This window comes from Sturnira hondurensis, unplaced genomic scaffold, assembly GCF_014824575.4.
Source record: "Sturnira hondurensis isolate 20B ecotype Veracruz unplaced genomic scaffold, ASM1482457v3 Scaffold0014384, whole genome shotgun sequence".
Lineage (NCBI taxonomy): Eukaryota > Metazoa > Chordata > Mammalia > Chiroptera > Phyllostomidae > Sturnira > Sturnira hondurensis.
Window position 1 is genome coordinate 13474035 of NW_028087015.1, and position 18281 is coordinate 13492315.

Below are 18281 nucleotides of genomic sequence, written 5' to 3' on the forward strand. Positions count from 1 at the left end.
CCTCCTCCTCCTTTGCTTTTGTACATGGTTCCAAAGCCACAGGTAGCGTTACCAGGGGTTTCTGAGAAAACAACTCCCTCCCTCTCTCCTCAAAACCCAGGTATGTCCTGGGGGCCCGGTGGGGAACCATGTTCCCTCAGGTGGGTCTTCCCTTACCTCAGAAGCTGCGATCTCACTCTGTCAAAGCTGTGCATATAGCCATCCTCTGCTCAAGAAACTGTCTCTTGGAGGACAACACTCAAGCAGCCAGACTCAGGCAGGCCTAGGTCTCCTTCCCCAGGCCAGGGCCCCCAAGGGAGCACGAGACAGCCCCAAGCTGAGAGAGTACTTGGCCCCGTGGAGAGACAAGTTTTTCTACCCAGCAGGTGTCGCTGCCGTCAGACCCAGCAGGACCTGAGCAAGGCAGGTGGCTGGTCTTGTCACTTCCACAAGCTGCAAGGGAGGGGCTCACTCCTTTTAGCATTTCCTGCCAATTAGGGAAACAGGGAAACTGAAGGCCTGACTGGGTGTCATGCCTGTGCTAAGGCCAGTGCAGGGTCCTAGTGTCTTTAGTTTTAGGTCCTTGTATTCCCGTGCGTAAACCAGACACTCGTGGCCATCGCAGGAGCTGATTGTGCATCTTCTCAGGCTGTCTCCTCTCAGTTCTATTAAAATCTGTTTTCAACATTTATTATTCCCTGGAATGACGTTCACGACAACTGGTGAACATCGCCTAAAATCCCACCCGTCCAGCATACTTGGACTTGCTTTTGTTTTGGAGTCTCTTACGTGTGCACACTTGATCTCCTTGGGATGGAAATCAGAGCAGGTTCCAGGCTCAGTTTTTCTGAGGGGGTAAAGTCGGTCAACATGATTCCGTCATCTCATCCACGATATTGGTCATGATTGCATCAAAGTTCACTTAACCGCAAAGATTGCTGGAATTGTAGGTGTTTCCAGTTTGTCACCATGACACCACTGAATTAAACACTGTCTAATTCCTTCTCCTCTTGGGGTGATCTCTCTCCTACTGATTTCTTAGGAGTGGGATTAACAGATCAAAGAACACAATCATTTCTTGGTTCTTGATTCTTGTGGGCAAATGAACTTCAAAAGGGTTCATATCCTATACTGTGGTTTCTTTTCAGATCATATAAATCTTTTGCCTTTTACAAGAGGGTTAATATCCTTGCTAAACAGTTTTTCACGCATCCCTGTGCTTCTAGGTCACGGAGGAGACGAGCCTCGTTCTGCAGACCCTGGGGTACGCCTGCACGTGTCGGGGAATAATCAACGTGAAGGGAAAGGGGGACCTGAAGACGTACTTTGTGAACACAGAAATGTCAAGGTCCCTTTCCCAGAGCAACTTGGCTTCCTGAAGAGTCGTCTTCATTTTGGCAAGAAGACTGTGTTTTTAGGAAGGTACGATGCACTTTCTGACTGCAACTTTGTCCCTCGTTTTTGGTGTGTGTGCGCTGCTCTGTCCTCTGGAGCCTCTGCGGACTCGTTCCTGTGACCCGGCGGCACACCCCCCGGGGTGCCCAGATCGCTCTGCCACTTGCACTGTGCTTACTCTGAAGGAAGAAGAAAAGGAGTGTGTGATGTAGAAGAGAAAAGCATTCAAAGAACTACCGTGGATGATGGAGGTGAAACAAACAAAAATTCTTAAGGCAATAAAACTAGGGGGTGTATATTATCTTCTGGTGCATGTTCTTTTCTGGAAAATACGGTAGCTCGCCAACCGCATCCGCTAGTCTGATATTAAACACACAGTATTTGTGACTAAGCTGATTCTGTCGTCCCCCATGGACTGTGACTCTGTCCAGCTGTGTGTCTCATTGCCAGTGGCCGGCCGCGGGCCCCAGCTGGGATTCGTGGCCCCGTCACATTGCTCTGTTGTGTCCTCAACAGCACATCGTCACCCGTCACCAGGATTCGTTCTCACAACCTAGGACCAGTTTTGTACCAAACGCGTCTGATGTTTTGATGCCATTGTCTTTTGTAAGGTTAATTCATTAAAAGTTTTATGTACTTTGGTTTATAGTGTCTTGTCTTCTCTCCCCACCCACCCTGACGCACACACCCTTCTTCTTTCTCTGGCGTGCTCCAGAATGGGGGGTTCATTTTTCATTTGTTCTCCCTGCTTCAGAGAGCACTCCCCGGAAGCCAAGACTGAGATACTGTTCTGATCAGGAGGAATTCTGTGATGCAGACCATTGGTCATGCAGCTCCCCGGAAAGAAAGGAAACTCGCCGCTCCCTGTGTCATGGAGTCTGCTTTTCATTGTGTCACCTCTGAAGAACATTATCAGGGAAAATGTTTTACTACTAAAAAGATTCTCTACTAACAGCAACACCCCTCTGTGCACACACTCTGGTCTGCCCCACCATAATCCTTGAATGAGCTGGACACAGGCTGCATAAGAGTAATTTGGAACTGACTGTGTACGTTGGCAGTCACAACAGCTGAGCAAACCACAAGACGCTCCCAAGCTGCACAAGCTGCCTTTGACGTCCGAGGTGGCACAGGGAGGCTCAGAACCTTGGAGACAGAAGACCTGGCAGATTCGGTTGTAGTAAATTCAACTCTGAAGTTCACATAAAGAAGTCTTACTTTGTGCCATGGCATATAGTCTCATATTTAAAAGCAACCCTGCACTTGGCAGCCTGGCTGGGCAAACCTGTGAGGGGAAAGGACCCCAGGATCGATTAGGCAGCAGCCCATTCCCGGGGGCTGGGACTTGAAGCTTGAGCTCTCAGGTTGTTTGCTGACTCTGATGTGTTACTAGCTGTGTGACTTTGAACCCATCTCCCGGGTTCTCTGAGGAGTTTGTTCCCTGTGGGTAGTTCCTGGCATCAGGCCTAGTTAAATGAGCTAATGACTGAGCCCACCTGGCAGGTACGGGGACCACTCCTGCCAGCACATTCGCAGCACAGACACGGCGGCCCTGTGGGGACCTGCATTCACATGCAGTTATTTTAATACAAGCCTGTCTTGCAAAGGTCTCTCCAAGACCTTTGGGTCCCTCCAAGCGTGGTCTCTCACCAGCAGCACCAGCATCACCTGGGAAGCTGTTAGAAAAGCAGGTGCTCAGGGCCAGGCCTGCTGGTCGGAAACCCTGCAGTGGGGCCCCGCACGCTGCCCGTGGTGTTTCAGATACCAGTTTTCCAGGCGAGTCTGATCCCCAGTCCAGCCCGAGAACACGCTGTGTTTTACAAACAGGTGCAGAGGGGTCCAGGGGTTTGCTCAAAGGTGCCCAGGTGGTTGGTGACTAAGCAGGCTAGAATGGAAAACTGCCAGTTCCCTGAAATCCCAAAGTGGCTCCTGGTCAAAGTACCTTCATCTCTGGCAACTACAAACCTTCTGTCAGCAAATCATGCAAACAAGAGGACTTGTAGTTCACGTTCATCGGCCCATTGGCCATGCAACGCCAGTAGAAGGTAAGGGTCTCCTCAAAGCCCTCCTCAACCTCCCATCTAGCAGGAAGCGCCCACCCCTAAAAATGCCTGAGTCAGGTTCCCATAAAACTGCAGTGGGTCCTGACCGGTATGGCTCGGTGGGTTGAGGGCCAGCCTGCGAACCAGAGGGTCATCGGTCAGAGCACATGCCTGGGTTGTGGGCTGAGTCCCTGGTTGGGGGCCTGAGAGAAGCAGCTGATTGATGTTTCTCTCCTTTCCCCCCACTCACCTGTCTCTAAAAATAAGTAAATAAACTGCAGTGGTTTTAATACATCTGTTTAGAAATATCTGCGTTGGTGCAAATCATCCATTATCCTCTTCACTGAAGATAGCCTCCACTCTGTATTCCAAGAAACACTGACGAAAAGTGGAAATGTGATAAGTAAAATAAAAAATTTTAACGTGTTTCTTTCTGATAAGATGACTAATGGTCATTCATGGATTGGCTTTAAATTGTAAAAGTCAAGAGGCCAAGAGACATTTATGTCTATGAAAACTGAGATCTTTTGAAATCTTGTCCCATTCAAGTCTTTCTTTTTAAAAGTAGCAGAAAGTTAAGGGAATAGGGTCTGACTTAATTTAATTGAAAGTAATTTAGTTTGCCATTTATTTATGGCAGTTATTTTCCAATGAAGTCATTTCTTGGAGATGCCTTGTCTTTTGTGGTAATCAAAATTGAAGAAAGTAATTTTTAAAAATTTCCATAACCCTAACTTTATATATTTTCTATTATGTTATTATAAATATAGTTTAGTGAACCCAAAGGCATTCCAAATAAACTTCTGCTATTTGTTTGGAAAAAATAAATAAAAGGCACCTATACAGTGAAAAAAATCAAAAGAATAAAGAAATATTTAGGAGTTACTTGGCCTTGAAATTACCAGCAATTTAGTGTCATGTGTCTTTAGGGAATCGAGATAATAAAAATAGCAATAGAGGAATCAACATTGAAATTAACTAGACCACCTGCCCATTAACTGCTAAGCTGTGGGAATTTTAGTCACAACAGGCGAGAGATCATTTCCTCCAAGGGATCCATTCATTAAAATACAGCCAACACCTTAATACTTGAATAAGTTCCAAATTATCTGCAACACAAGCATTTCCCACTTAGGTGAAAAGCAGCTGCTTCTACAAGGAAACGACCACCAGAGTCCCCCTGGTGCTCTGCTTTGACCAGCTGCAGGGGCACTGATTCCCACACCGGTCGCTCAAGCTTTGGAACCCCCACTCTGCCCACGAGCTGATGCGGCTCCGAGAGGTGAAATCACACCCCGCAGCTGGAAAATGTAAAGCCACCGCTGTACCAAGTCTGTGGAACACTGAAGTCCAGTCTCTCCCTGTGGCCCGTGATGGCTTCTCCCCTGCAGAGTGACGGACAGTACTGGCCACCGAGGCCACCCTACCCTTCTAGAACTTTTGACCTCAATTGTGCAAAATTCTGTTCTTGGTGGCTCAGACCTCTGGGGGGAAGGGGTTGTGGTACCTAGGGTTTAACCGTGCCAAAAGGCAGTTTCATCACATCTCCTCTTGGGGAAAGGGCGACGTAATGGTTTCTGTAACTAGTAAAAAAAGTAACCGCACGCTGCTCCCGTGCCTCCCTCAGGAACACTTGTGAACGGCATGGGAAAAATTAAGCCAACCGCTATCAAGTGAGAACAAAGTTTTCATTTTATTCAGGTGCTCACAGTCTCCAGCATCATTTCCTCTGAAATAATTTCACACAAAAACTGTCACACACTAGGTGATCCTCCTAAGTATTACAGGTTCTTCACCCAGGCAACCTGAGGGAGGGAGGCTACCGTGCCCTCCTTCCCACTGTCAAGGCCGCCTCCTAGAGTCCATGAAAGGGAAATAGGGCCAGTGTGCCTCAGTGAACTTCACTTGCCTTGCCAGCACACCCTGCTGGCCACAGGGAGGGCGTCAGGCTGGAGAAATGTGCCCAAAGCCCGGCTCCTTGATGCTCGGGATGTCATTCTTCCTGTAGAAGTCGGCCTTCACGTGGTTGGCGCGGCCGTGGTCCCGGTTCAGGGGCTCCACGGGCTGGTGGATGCGGCGGCCATAGACAGAGGATGTCAGCACCCCGACCGGCCTCTCCCACTCCTGTCGGGGCATCAGAACACTCAGGTCGGTCCACACACCCACTTCATCAGCACGCTCAGCCGTCCCTTGGCTGGGGTCCGGGAGCAGATTCTGCCTGAGTCACCTACACACCTGCATCACATCTCAGCCTGGGATTCTTGTCCGTTACTCCACACCGATGCCAGGGGGCCCTCTTAACTATGTCGGACCCTGCTCCTCTGCCCACAGCCTTCTGGAGTCCTCAAGTCCTTCTGAGGAAAGGCAAAGATCTTGCACTGGGCTCCAGGTTCCCTGTGACTTCAAGTTCATGATCCCTCTGCTCCCCTCTCCCCACCCTGCTCCTGCCTGCCTTTCTTTTCTGTCTTTTCCCAACTTCTGTCTTTTCCCAGGTGCACATGCCCCTAGTGACTCCCTCATCTGCCCCAGCACCCCCTGCCTTTCCAAACTCTCCCTCCTCTCCCAGCCCGTTGCCTGTGTGGTTTCATCCCTGAAGCCCAGCGTCCCTAGAAGAACTACGACAGCCTGGACTCAGAGGTTAAGCAAAACCATATTTTATCTGTTGAAGGGCTCCTTAGTTTTGCTTCCATTAAGTTGTTACATTCTATAGAACAAAACAACCGTCATCAGAAACAGAGCAACGTGACAGATAGAGTGAGCTACGTATAACAGTAGCGTACTCTTGGCTTCTTGCCACAGTAGAATGAAGAGAGGAGCACAAAGGAGAGGCACAGACACAAATTAAATACCTGCACACACACACAGTTGATCTATCGGTGGCTGTTCATACCTCCTCGTTAACATGCAGTCCCAGGCTTCTGGCGTGTTCTCTGTCATCTCGGTGCAATTTCTGATTGTATCCTGACTCCTTCTTAAAAACGCAGTCATAGAGGGACATGACCCCTGTCTAGAAGAGGAGAAAAGAATGCTGTGGGTTTATTCGTGGGCTGGGCCACTGACACGTCCTGGAGCTCGGAAGCCATCTCTCCCCCTGAGGGAGACATACGGTGTCCCCATTGCACTGAGGGGTGCTGGGGAAGGTCACCCCATAAGCAAAACCAGTGACCAGAGCAGGGAGGTCGGGCCCTGCCAGCCACAGTGGCTTGCTGAGAGGCAGTGGGGCAGGGGCACCTCCAAGGGCCCTTGTCCTCCACGTTCCCTCCTTCACAGACATGCTCCTCTCACTCCCTCAGACTCCAGCAAACCTTAAAATAATAACATATTCAATGTGCTTTCTCCTTAAATTCTCTTCTTGTATTGCTCAGATTTCCAACAATTAGCTTGTGCAGCTTTGAAAAGTGAATACTACCTGGATACTAGGACAATATAACCAAAGAGAAGTTACTTTTTAAGTTACTAGCCAATAGGCGATCCGTCTACATGCAAACCCCTCCCTAAAGAGAGTTCTGCAGAGGGGGCACTGCCAGGGGAGAAACGGACGTGGTGGCTGACTGTGAGAAACACACGTTCACTACGTTATGTTCATATGCTTACAGCCGGTGGTGTGCTCGTGTTAACCACCTGCTCGCTGGAGAAACGAGACCTGACCGTCTTTTTTGATTTCTGGGGTGTAAGTACTCCCACTGTGGCCAATTTTAGGCTTCCTACGAAATGCTGAGAATTCAGAGGAGATGCTAAAAATCAGCCCCCTCTTGTCACTATGAGCAGGCTCCCACACACCACTGGTCAGGACTTGGGGTGCAGGATCTGTTTGTTTCCATGGCATGGTAGCCCACGGTTCCTTCACTGCCCAGTGCAGTGATCAGCCTATGAACGGGCTCCTCTCGTATCCTCTCTCAGGGGCCATTACGCTGTTACCTCTTTTTCATCTTGAGGCGTTGTTACTCTCTGCTTGTCTAGAGGCTATGTGACCTGCTTTTAAAACGGAAAGTTCTCAATGCGATTCAAAGCGTTACCTCTGCTTCTTAAGGGCCTCATTATACTTCTGACAAACCCAGGGCTTCTTAGCAGTCTAGCAGTGTATGAAGCTTGATGTAGATATCCCCATCAATTTTAAAATCATTCAAAAATTCTGTATCTGAAAAAGACTAGTTTGTCAAGGTTGTAATGTTCACTTTTTTTAAAAAGACAGTACTCAACTCTTCTCTTTGGTTTGTCTGTGGCAGAGATTCTGCTTCCGCTGCACTGAGATCCCAAGTTTGGGCCATTTTTATGACTTTTCTAATCATCTGGATAGTTCATCAATTTCATGAGAACCATATCGCCAACAGTCTTGGTAAGGCCTCAGTTTTACTACTTTAAGCCCATCTGTCACTGGCAGTGGCTGCCCAAAGCAGAGCACTGGAACATGCTGACGTCACGTTCGAGCTGGAGCAAACACGCTCCCCCCTTGGACCTTGTGCCTGTTTCGTCCCAGAGCTGTGCTCTGAGTTGGAGTTCTGCGTCAGTCCGTCCGCCCAGCTTGTTGCCAAGAGGAGACTCCCTGGTGCCGAAGCCAGTTTTCTTCCCTCTTCTGTTAATAACAGCCCTCACTTGCCCCTTGACCCCAGCAATTCATATCACAGGAAGAAAGGGCCATCTAAGGGGGCTGACACTCAAATCTAGTCCTACATTTTCCTCTTGGTCAATGATATTTGGGAAAAATACTGGGTTTTTGTGTGTATGTCATTTGCTTGTTGCACTCCTCAAAAGGGGATAATTTTGAAAAAAAAATGTCTAAGATATATTATTAAACAAGAAGAGCAAACTGTAAACATACAGGAGGGCAGACCACCCAAAACCAGAATTTATTTGTAAAAAACTGTGTACTTATTCTTTTATGTTTAAACTTGAGTCACCTTCAAAGTACTCTCCATTTGATGCAATGCACCTGCTGAGGTGGTTTTTTCCCCTGTTGCTCAAAACAGTTTTCGAACTTGTCAATTTTGATGACTTTCAGTGCTTCTGCTGTTTTTGGTTTCACCTCTTCCACATCAGCAAAATGTGGCTCTTCAAGGACTTTTTTCATCCAGGAAAAGAAAAATAAGTTGCTCAAGGTGAGATCTGATGAATAGGGAGGGCGGGGTACGGGGGTCATGCTGTTTTTGGTTAAAAACTGCCGAACACTCAGCGTGGTATAGGCAGAGGTGCTAGTAAATCACTCATCATGAAATGGGCAAACGCGTCAAAGCAGTCTTAAGAAAAAATTCACCTCTTACAACAACACCAGCTGGTACACGGATACGGGTGGGTTCCTAGAACACTCACCTAGCAGGGGAATCCTGTACTATTGCACAAGGGTCCTGCCCTCCAGAAGATAATTTGGGTTTTGGAGAGGTCCCTTTGTATATATGGTACATAGTTTTGTGATCTTCCATGTGTGGAACATGTTCTCACAAAACAAAGTTAGACACATACCACCACATTCATATACACACAATGTGCACCACATGCTCACACGGGTGGTTAGGACTGGCTGGAACATTTATTCCCCACTCCTGCTGTTTCCTGGCACGAGGAAGGACTTCCACCAGAAGGATGTACGTGGCCTGTTTCCTCACTTCTTCTTCTCCCTTCCTAGGATCTACCTGCCCAGCAGGAAGACATTAAACCTAGTCCCCCTGGCCTTAACCTGGTTACTAAACGGTGAAAACACAGCTAACCCAGATGTGAGAAAAGCACCACAGTCAACTCCAATTTTGACCCCTGTGGATGGGAACAAGGCCAAAGGTAACCACACATCAGATAATTCACAAGGAAACTTTTACTTGCTCTAGAAGGATATTCCTATAAATCAGTGCTTTAAAGTGTTTGCATATCAGGCAGGGATGGGTTGTTGGGAGCCACCCCGCCTGATTTCAGGAGCTGTAACCCCCCACCTCCCACCATGGCTAAGGCTGAGTGAGCGACCTTCAGACCATAAGCCACTAAGGAGATAAAGCTCATCTCCCTGGCAGGGGTGCCACTTCTGCTCCTTTTTCCATAACTTGCCCCCAATGCTTGATCAGTTAGCCAAGGACAGGTAAGATTCCCCAAGAGGGGAACCACCTAAGACAGGCATGATCACATGGAGGCCCCAGGGAAGGACTTGGGGGGCTATGGAGAAAGGGGGTGATGGACCCTGGCCCCTTGACTTTGATGAAACCTGACTCCCTGAGTCCGCGAGAGGTCTCCAAAAATTCCTTGGCTATCTGCCTCCTCTGCCTGATTTAAGCCTGAAACAATGACAGAGGGCGGGCGGTGCAGCCCTGTGCTGGAAAGGGTGGACTCCCTGGATGATCTGGCCTGAGAAAGGATATGTAAAATCCTGTGTAACCTGCTTTGCTAAGAATGCTCTTAGTTAAATGATAAAGGCCCAAGCAGGAAATGAGTTTGTTTCCCAAAGTTTTGTAGCCTTTTAGCTGATAGACCCTGACTCAGAAGAAGCCCTAATAGTTCTTTGTATGCTATCTAGTGTTTGATCCTTACTGCCTGACAATGATTAATGAGCTATACCTGTATTCCTGCGCAAATTAAACCCAATAAAAGCCTGTCTAGGCAAGGGTCAGTGCGCTCTCCCCTTGAGAGGGTGGCCAGGCCGTTCTGAGGTGCTCCCCCCTTGAGGGAGTAGCCATGCAGTCCCCTTTTCTTCACAGGACTCGGCAGTCCGTGTGAATCTGTCTCATGTCTCATCCATGACGCCATGGGCACCGAGAGCTGGTGTCAAAATCAATGAATGGGGGGGGGGGGCGGGGGATGGGAAAAATGGAGACAACTATGCTTGAAAAACAATAAAAAATACTGAGTCATCCCAGGAAAAAATAATAAAATATTTGTATATCATTTATTCATCCCTTATTCTTTCATGCAGTATTTTTAGAGACAGGCACCATTTGATTTAAATGGTGAAACTAATCCCTGCCCTTGTGAGCTTGTATTTTATGGGGGGGGGGGGAAGAACCACAAGATAACTAAGTGAAATATTTAATAGAATAGATACTAATTGGTGCAAAGGGGGGAACAAGAAAAAAAACTGTACATCGGGGCAGTGATGATTTCATTCCCTAGCGTGCATTTTGATTGGAAGCCATGTGGGCACACGAGTCTGCAGGACACGAAGCAAAAACTTTCCCAGACTTTTACGGGTAAAGCAGCAACAGAAGCACAGCTTACCTGTCCTCCACAGCCCCTCGGAGTGGCCGAGTGTGTGTGGCGGATGTGCTTGGTGCCTCACGGGGAAGAGGCTGCACACAGAAGAGGCTAGAGTGAGCTCCTTTTGCACACCCCCCGGACACTGGACACGGGCACAGCCCTCCAGAGATTCCCTTTCGCACCTCTGGACAGTCAGCACGCATCATTCTACTGACAAAGCGCTTGGCTGCGTTTGGGAAGGGAAACTCAGTCATCAGGAGAGGAAAGAAACTGTCCTCCCCTAGCCCCTGTGTCCCCACCACATACCTGGAAGGAAAGTTGGCTAATCCCATCAAAACTAAATTGGGGCTTTCTAAGCAAAGTTTCACAGAACTATCCACAATTCACCTTAGCATGAGGGAGAGCATATTCTCAAACCACTCCAGGATTTTTTTTAGTATAGCTTTTAGACCGAGAAATTTAATCAAACCCTTCATAAAAGGCCATTTTCCTCTGACTTAGCTTTTCCATTTCAGGAGCAGAAATGTTGCACAAGGTGGAAAAAAAAGTAATTTAAAAACACCATTGGACTGAACTTGCTTTGCTGCCTCTGGAACAACATTTTATAGGAAAAGCCCATACAGGGGAGTCCCCTAGGGAGCAGGACAGGGGGTGATGACATTGTAGTTGGCAGCCTGAGAGGACAAATACGTGTGCCGCACCCATAGAGCTACGCCTGTGGGCTCCCTCTGCCAGAGGGGGCTGGAAACCAACGGACTGACCCCCAGATGACCTGCCTCCATGTGTTAATCTCAGACCGTGGGTGAGGGTGGGGGTAAGACACTGGCCTACAACCAACCTCAGTGAAAGAAAACTCTAATAATCACTAACAAAAACAAACAGTAATGTTCTGCATACACCGGGCTTACCATATGCCACTCTATACCATTAATTAACTTTGTTCTCCTAAGAACTCTAAGCACTCGGTACTGTTTGATCTCCGTTTCCTCGATGGGCAAAGTGAGACAAAGGGTTTGTGGCTTGGGCATTCCTCACAGCTAGTAACACGAAGCGGATATTTCTGCCCAGATTCCTTGACTGTGCTACTGACATACCACTAAGTGTATTGCATGCCACTTGACTTAAGAGTTCATTCTGCAATGTTTTTTCTCAACTGTGGGTGGGGCCTGGAATTATCTACAAATTTAGAGGCAGTCTGCAAACTTGTGACAGAGTTCACCCTCTTTAGTCCAAATAATCTCAAGGTCAGAGAACCGTTTCTCGAGTCCTGCAGCTGATTAAGTGCCAGTTCAAATAATCTCCAAGAGGATTTTACTTGGGTGTTAGTATTTCTGTTGCATCATTTTCTTCACATGGCACGAAAGGCCTCGGGACTTGAATTTGCCTGTGCCCCTGCTATCAAAACTGCACTGAAGTTTTTTTCCTTAAAATCTACTCAGGATTACTTTGTTCTAAGGCCCACTCCAAGCTTCCAGAGGCAGTAATACATCAAAGCAGAGGGTGGCAAACATTTTCTGGAAAGAGACAGATATTTTAGGCTTTCAGGTCACATGGTCTCTGCCGATGCTACTCAACTCTGTGTGGCAGCCATAGACAGTACTAAACCAATGGGTTTATGCCCTTGTTCTAATAAAACTTTATTAAAACAGGTGGCAGGCCATATTTGGCTCAGAGGTCTTCATGTGCTGACCCCTGCATTAAAGAGCACACTTCTGGACCCTTCCCAATGTCCTTCAAAGTACAAAGCCCAGGTCACCTAAAACCTCGGGTGTCTTATTGCCCATTAGTTGATTTGGCCCCAGAGGGGTGGAGCCACATATCAGATTGGTGAAGTCAGGAAAAATAAACCGGACCTGCCAGACTCAACTCTGCCCCTTTTCTCTTGGTAGTGCCTGGTCCACAGTGGGTGGGGGTTCTGCTTGGCCTTTTCTGGAGCCCACAGCCATGGTGAGTAGGTGGGTAAATCTGCCCAATCCTGAGCGTCATGTCCCCAAACCCACTTGGACAAAGTTCCTAGTAGTATCCTGCAACATGGCGTTTATCTTTGATGATAGATATGTACCTTGGCCCCCATCTGCTTAGTCTTTTTTTATCCTATTTCCCAACAGCTTCAAGATGGTAATTAACAAGACCTCTCCAAAATACACATAAAATGATGTATTATAAACCTCTTCATATATCAATAAGCCACAATTTATATTCTCTCAATAAAACAACGAAGACCAACTTAAAACATCAAGACTCCTTGCTCTTTGGCTGCTTCTCTCATGCTGTACATTAATGCTGTGCATGAATCATGAATTAATTGACAATGATGTAAGTTTTGCATGTTTAAAATGTAAAATTCATTTAACAAAAAATTATTTACAGGTAGAAATTCTTTCAAGATATATTGCTCATAGGAGGGAAAAATGAGGTCCACGGTGACAATGAGGTTAAGAATTATTGTTCTCCTGTGTTAGTACCTTGTGGCTATTCAAGCCTAGGAGTCGGTAAACAGGGCTGCAAAGACAGAGGTACTGCACGTGTCCTCTTTCCTGCCTTGTCCTTGTGTCCTTCCACACTGCTCAAAGCCAAGCAGAGAGGTGCTAACAGATACAAGAGATCCTCCGGGCTGAAGTTTACGTGTTAATTTGCTCGGGCTGCCAAAACCAAATACCTAGACTGGGGCGGCTTAACATCAGAAATGTATTGTGTCCCAGTTCTGGAGGGCAGGACTCGGAGATGAAGGTGTCGGCAGGGTTGGTTCCTTCCGAAGCTGTTCCGTGGGTGAATCTGTTCCATGCCTCTTTCCACGTAGAAGGCTGTCTTCTCCCCACCTATCACGTCATCTTCCCTCTACGCATCTCTGCATGCCCAGATTTCCCCCTTTTTACAGGGACACAAGCCCTACTGGATTAGGCCCGTCCTACAGACCTCACTTAAATTTGATGGCCTCTCTCCAAATAAGGTCACAATCTGAGGTGCTGGGGATTAGGACTCTAACAAGAACTTTAAGACACAATTCAACTCATAACAATCGTCTAAACTAGAAACTATCAGTTCTCTTTGTAAGGCTCAGCTCCTAATAATGTGAGTTCTCTTGGATTTCACTTGTGACAAGAACCCCGAGGTGTGCCTTTCTTATCCGAATGGTGATTCTTTTGGGCTGCATGGATTGTGGGTGGGAAGGAGTCAAAGGAGGAAGATTTTGTGGGCACACATTGTACACCCTTAGGGAAAGCCCTTCTTCCTCCCAGGCATTGATTAACCCTCTCTGGGCCACCCGTTGTCTCTGCAGGATAAGAGTCTTCAATCGATGTGTCTTTTTAATAATGATGCCCCTGCACCCTGAACTGCAAGACCCTGGAGACATTTAGGAAAAACAGCCAAGAGAAAGTAATAGACAACCCCCGACAAGTTCTGACTTGTTTACATTTCTTTGGCTTCTCTTCCTGCTTTAGTTGCTCGGCGGCCCCCAGGCTCTTCCCGAAGCATGCACGGGGCTGGTGGGACCAGGGCTGGCTCTGAAGAGCGCTCCCAACCTCACTCTCCCTGCAGGCAGACAGCTGTTCAGCTCTGCCTCCTAGTCTTCGGTTTGCAGGTGGGTTTCCGTGCCCCGGCACGGCAGGGAAGTCGCTGCGGAGCACTTTCAGGCACTGGCTGTTCCCTGGCTACCCCGGGCCTTCGGCAGACAGCCCCCAGAGAGCGCCCCCAGAGAGCGCCCCCACCCGCTGCACAGTCCCGGCGACAGGGGACCCTCCTGATTCTGGGCAGAGCGTCACCTGGCTGTTGCCGGTGGTGGCGGTGGTGGTGTAGTACTGGAAGCCCGGTGGCTCTCCCGTTTCTTCCCTGAGGAGGAATCGACTCCAACTCACCTCAAATGGCACTAACCCCCTGCTGAAAACCCCCCACTCCTACTCCTCGCGACCCGTTCCCAGCTCCTGTCCCAGCTGAACAGAACCTGCCCAGGGCCCCACCTCTGCCCACCTTCTCTGGGGAGTGGGGATCTACTTTGGTGCCTTGGGGGTCGTACTCTCGGTCCACTCAATACGGGCCCTGCGCCTCCAGTGCAGATCCGCCCCCAAAGTCCTACCACCGGAATGGGGCGCTGCCCCCAAGGCCTCCGCCCCGGCAGAGTGGCCAGGCCCCCGCTCCCTCTGGTCCCTGATCTCCTCTCTCCCGACGCCCTCCCGGGTCCGGGTCCCCACTTGGCAGCCTCCCGCAGCGCACCTTGCCCTGGCGGTAGTAGTAGCTGTGCTCCTTAGGATCCTGGCGTCGCGGTGGGATGTAGCCAAAGGCAGACTGCGCCGAAATGGGCGGCACCCGGGGCTTGCACCGCAGCGTGTCCGCTGTGATCTCCTCCTCCTCGTCGTCGTCGGCCATGCCGGGGCTTCGCACTAGGTCCTGCTCGCTGGGAGCCCAGTCCCACGCGTTCGACAACGGGCCGCCCTGAGCGTGCTAGGCTGTCGCCTGGCAACCGAGGCCCCGGGGACGCCGGGTTGGGCCGAGGGGCGGGGCGAAGCAGAGGCCTAGAGACCCTCTCCCCTCCCTTCCCGCCCCTAAGGGCCTCAACTACTGTCCTTACTTGGTTGCAGGTCTGTGTTCCGAGCCTCAGCTGCTAAAGCAGCTGCGTAGGGGTCCTGAGTAAGAGAGGCCCGTGCAATCAGCACTTTCCAACCGGCCTACCTGATCCCACGCAGAATGGGTCCGTTCATTCAGACCATTCGTTGGGTAGCTGATGGCCGCACACTTAACTAAGTGCCAGCCCTGGAGATGCAGCCGTGAACCATGCAGGTCCACGTAGAGCTTAGAGATTGGTATAAGACAGAATAAATGTGAAAAAAGGCAAGTAACTTAGAAAGCAGGTTCAAGTCTAGAGAGCAGTACCGCCCAACAGAAACATTGTGAGAGCCATACAGGTAATTGAGAACTTCCTGTTAACCACACTAAGAAGGTTAAAAAAAAACAACCCACAGGTAAAAGTGAATTGTAATAATATATTTATTTAACTCGATAGGTTCAAAACATCTTTTCAACATGTGGCTCTATCCACATTTCAACTGCTAGCTGGTCACATGTGGGTTTGGCCAGGGCAGGTGTAAAGATTCCACGAATTAAATCAGCATGATTTAACAAAATCTGTCAGAAGTCAGCTGCTAAGGGTGTGAGCTCTAGTGACCCTTTGTGAATGAAGTTATTGTCGACTCTCTATCTGAATGCTGGTTCAATAGCTCCGTTCCCTTGCTTGAGTTCATTGAGCTGTTGGTTATGAGGGATAGATGTATAAACAGACATGTTAATAAGTAGCAGAAGGAAAACAGTCTGTACTGTGTATCCAACAAATTTAAAAGGCATTAATAACTCAGGGTTATGAATGATGCTCCTGCAAGCTGGGATAACCTGCCTGCACTGGTTTCCAAATCTCCTATCAGTGCTGATTGTCAGGGAGCATAATAGCACAACCCTGGCTCTTGCCTGCAAGAAGGGAACCACTGCCTGTACTTCAGACCCCTTTAACCAGGTGGTGGGCATGGGCAGTGGTCCATGGTGGGATTACCCACACCTTTAGCTTAGCCTCCTTCCTGGCAAAAAGGCATAAATGTTGCCAGATGATCTAGAAAGGGATCTAGAAAGGGACCTTGTTGGTTGTCAGGTTTTTCCTGTAGGCTGACTTGTTCAGTTGATGGAGTCCTTATGGTGAATTCCTTTAAGCTTCAAACTTATGAATCAAGACATATAAAGGTAATTAAATTTTGGGTTTGTTCACCTTGTTGATTTTGGAATACAAATGAATGTGATTTTAAGCGATACCTAAAATAAAAACTCCCCAGTGCTGAGAACTTTAGCAATGGGCACCACCACCCTACAGGCACCAGGACTCCTTAGAGGGGCTGACCCAGGTCGGGGACAGGAAATGGTAAGATGAGTCTGGGACATCCTGTTCTGCCAAGACATTTTTAAAAACTTCTTTGATGAGGTCTAAAGGATAAAGGGAACCATCTGAAGGGTATCACATTTAAGCATCAAAAAGATAGTGGTACCAGATTGAACCATATCAAATATACAAAATTCCATGAGTTCAAAAATAGCCTAAGGAAAAAAAATGACCAGAATGCTGACCAGCTCTTTATTCTTAAAATTAATACAAGAAAAGAAACATTTATTTTGTTTTCTCCTGCATAAACATTATTTAGGGTATACAAGTAGTCAATAGGAGAAATGTCTTCTTTGTGGATGAATACAAGGCAATAAAAGTATAAGCAATGGTAGAATTAGGAAATAATTTTTTACACTTAGTAGAACAATGGATCTAGGCAACAGTCATCGACACATGCTAAAACCACTGGGTGAAAGGCTGCTGGGGACATCCCAGTAGATGGACCATGCTGGTAACACAGATCCCACTGATCAAACTTAATGAATATCATTGAGAGGGGACAACCAGATGTTGTGGTGTGAAAGCAAACACACAGCAACAGCTCCAAAGCGTCTTTGTTGAAAAAGATTTAAGCTGAATCTAAGCGAGCCTCTGGACCTACCTTTTGGTTTCACAGGAGATACTGAAGGTAGAGGAAGAAGCTAGATGACACCAAGTCAGTAATGTGAGGCCTTTTACAGGGCAATCGATCTAATTTCTCCAAAGGGAAAAGAAAGAAAAACCAGAAGAGGGAAGGGTGCATTTACAGACAATTAAAAATGATTTTTGGTTTATTTTTATCATCCACTAAGCTTTTGTGCTACCAACTGTTACAATTTTCTTGAACTGGGAACTTTGTTCAGTTATCTTTCTGCCCCTCCTGCCAAATCATCAATAAAGTTCTGGGTTCCAACCCCGCCCCCCAGATTATTTTGGAGACAGCATAGGGAACTCAGGAAATGATTATAAAGGATAATTATTAATTTTGTTAGTTGAAATAATGCCAGAATAGTTATATTTAAAAAGAAAAAATATATTGGCTTTGGATGCATACTGAAGTATTTAGGATAAAAGTGTATGATAGCTTAGATATTTCTACAAGCAGTCCAATAAAAAAAGGAAAAGAAAAAGGAAAATAATTAATGAAACATGACTGGAAAATTTTGGTAACTTCTCATGCTGAATAAAGGACTCCCATGGATTCATTATACTATTGTTTCTCCTCTTACGTGTTCGGAGTTTTTCATAATCAAAGTGACAGTAGAGTCATTAAGAGGTTTTGTTTCTTGCAAAATAACAGAACCCCAAATCTCAGTTCAAGCTGCAAACACTGTGCACTAAATGCCAGAAACTGTGGGAGGGGCTGGAGGATGGTTGGTTGTTCTGAGGTGGAATTGCAAGTATATAAGGCAAAGTGTCTTGTGATGGAGCCCAACAGAACAACAAGAATCTAGGCATAGGGACTGTTGCAGCAAGGGAGAGGGCTAGCAGAGGAACTGAGACAGCCAACCGGAAAAGGAGAAGGGTGGATTGGGCTGAAATGGGGTGAACTGGGCTGGAGAGCCCCCAGCACAGAGAGTTTGGGTGTCAAAGGGTTCATGTTAGGCCTGGCCGGGGAAGCCAACATGGACCCTGTGGGATGGCACACCCCAACCCCCTTCGATGAAGCTCTGCATCGAGTTGGAAATCCAGGCTACTTCTCCCTGTGAAAATGGCCCATGTGGCTCAGATCCTGTAGGCAACAGAGAGATGTCCATTCTTATTGAAAGGGTTTCTTTTTTCCAGTCTACCACATT

The 18281-nt window shown here is 47.7% G+C and overlaps 2 protein-coding genes across 4 annotated transcripts in view; one reads left to right on the forward strand and one right to left on the reverse strand.

Annotated features, from left to right (window-relative positions):
- The window catches only part of ADCY2 (adenylate cyclase 2), a 353912-nt gene extending 351897 nt beyond the window's left edge, over window positions 1–2015 (forward strand). For both annotated transcript variants that reach the window (XM_037062983.1, XM_037062984.1), the window contains exon 25: window positions 1206–2015. In XM_037062983.1, coding sequence (XP_036918878.1) covers window positions 1206–1358 — 153 coding nt within the window. In that variant the 3' untranslated portion in view covers window positions 1359–2015. The remainder of the gene's footprint in view (window positions 1–1205) is intronic.
- Window positions 1317–15201, reverse strand: CFAP90 (cilia and flagella associated protein 90). Of its 2 annotated transcripts, XM_037062985.1 has the most exons (3): window positions 14799–15053; window positions 6307–6423; window positions 5086–5540 (listed from the first exon to the last, which is right to left on the reverse strand). In XM_037062985.1, exons 1-3 carry the CDS (start codon window positions 14949–14951, stop codon window positions 5361–5363), a joined length of 450 nt encoding a protein of 149 aa, XP_036918880.1. In that variant the 5' UTR covers window positions 14952–15053; the 3' UTR covers window positions 5086–5360. The 2 variants fall into 2 exon arrangements, with proteins under 2 accessions (XP_036918881.1, XP_036918880.1); XM_037062986.1 differs by lacking the exons at window positions 5086–5540; window positions 6307–6423 and adding an exon at window positions 1317–1553 and having other exon boundaries at window positions 14799–15201.
- Between the last annotated feature and the right edge of the window lie 3080 nt (window positions 15202–18281).

Coding starts and splice junctions, on each gene's coding strand:
- CFAP90 (XM_037062985.1), bottom strand. CDS start 14,951: ATGGCCGACGACGACGAGGAGGAGGAGATCACAGCGGACACGCTGCGG. Junction 6,424..14,798: donor ACTACTACCGCCAGGGCAAG/GTGCGCTGCGGG, acceptor CTCCTCTTCTAG/ACAGGGGTCATGTCCCTCTA. Junction 5,541..6,306: donor GACTGCATGTTAACGAGGAG/GTATGAACAGCC, acceptor ATGCCCCGACAG/GAGTGGGAGAGGCCGGTCGG.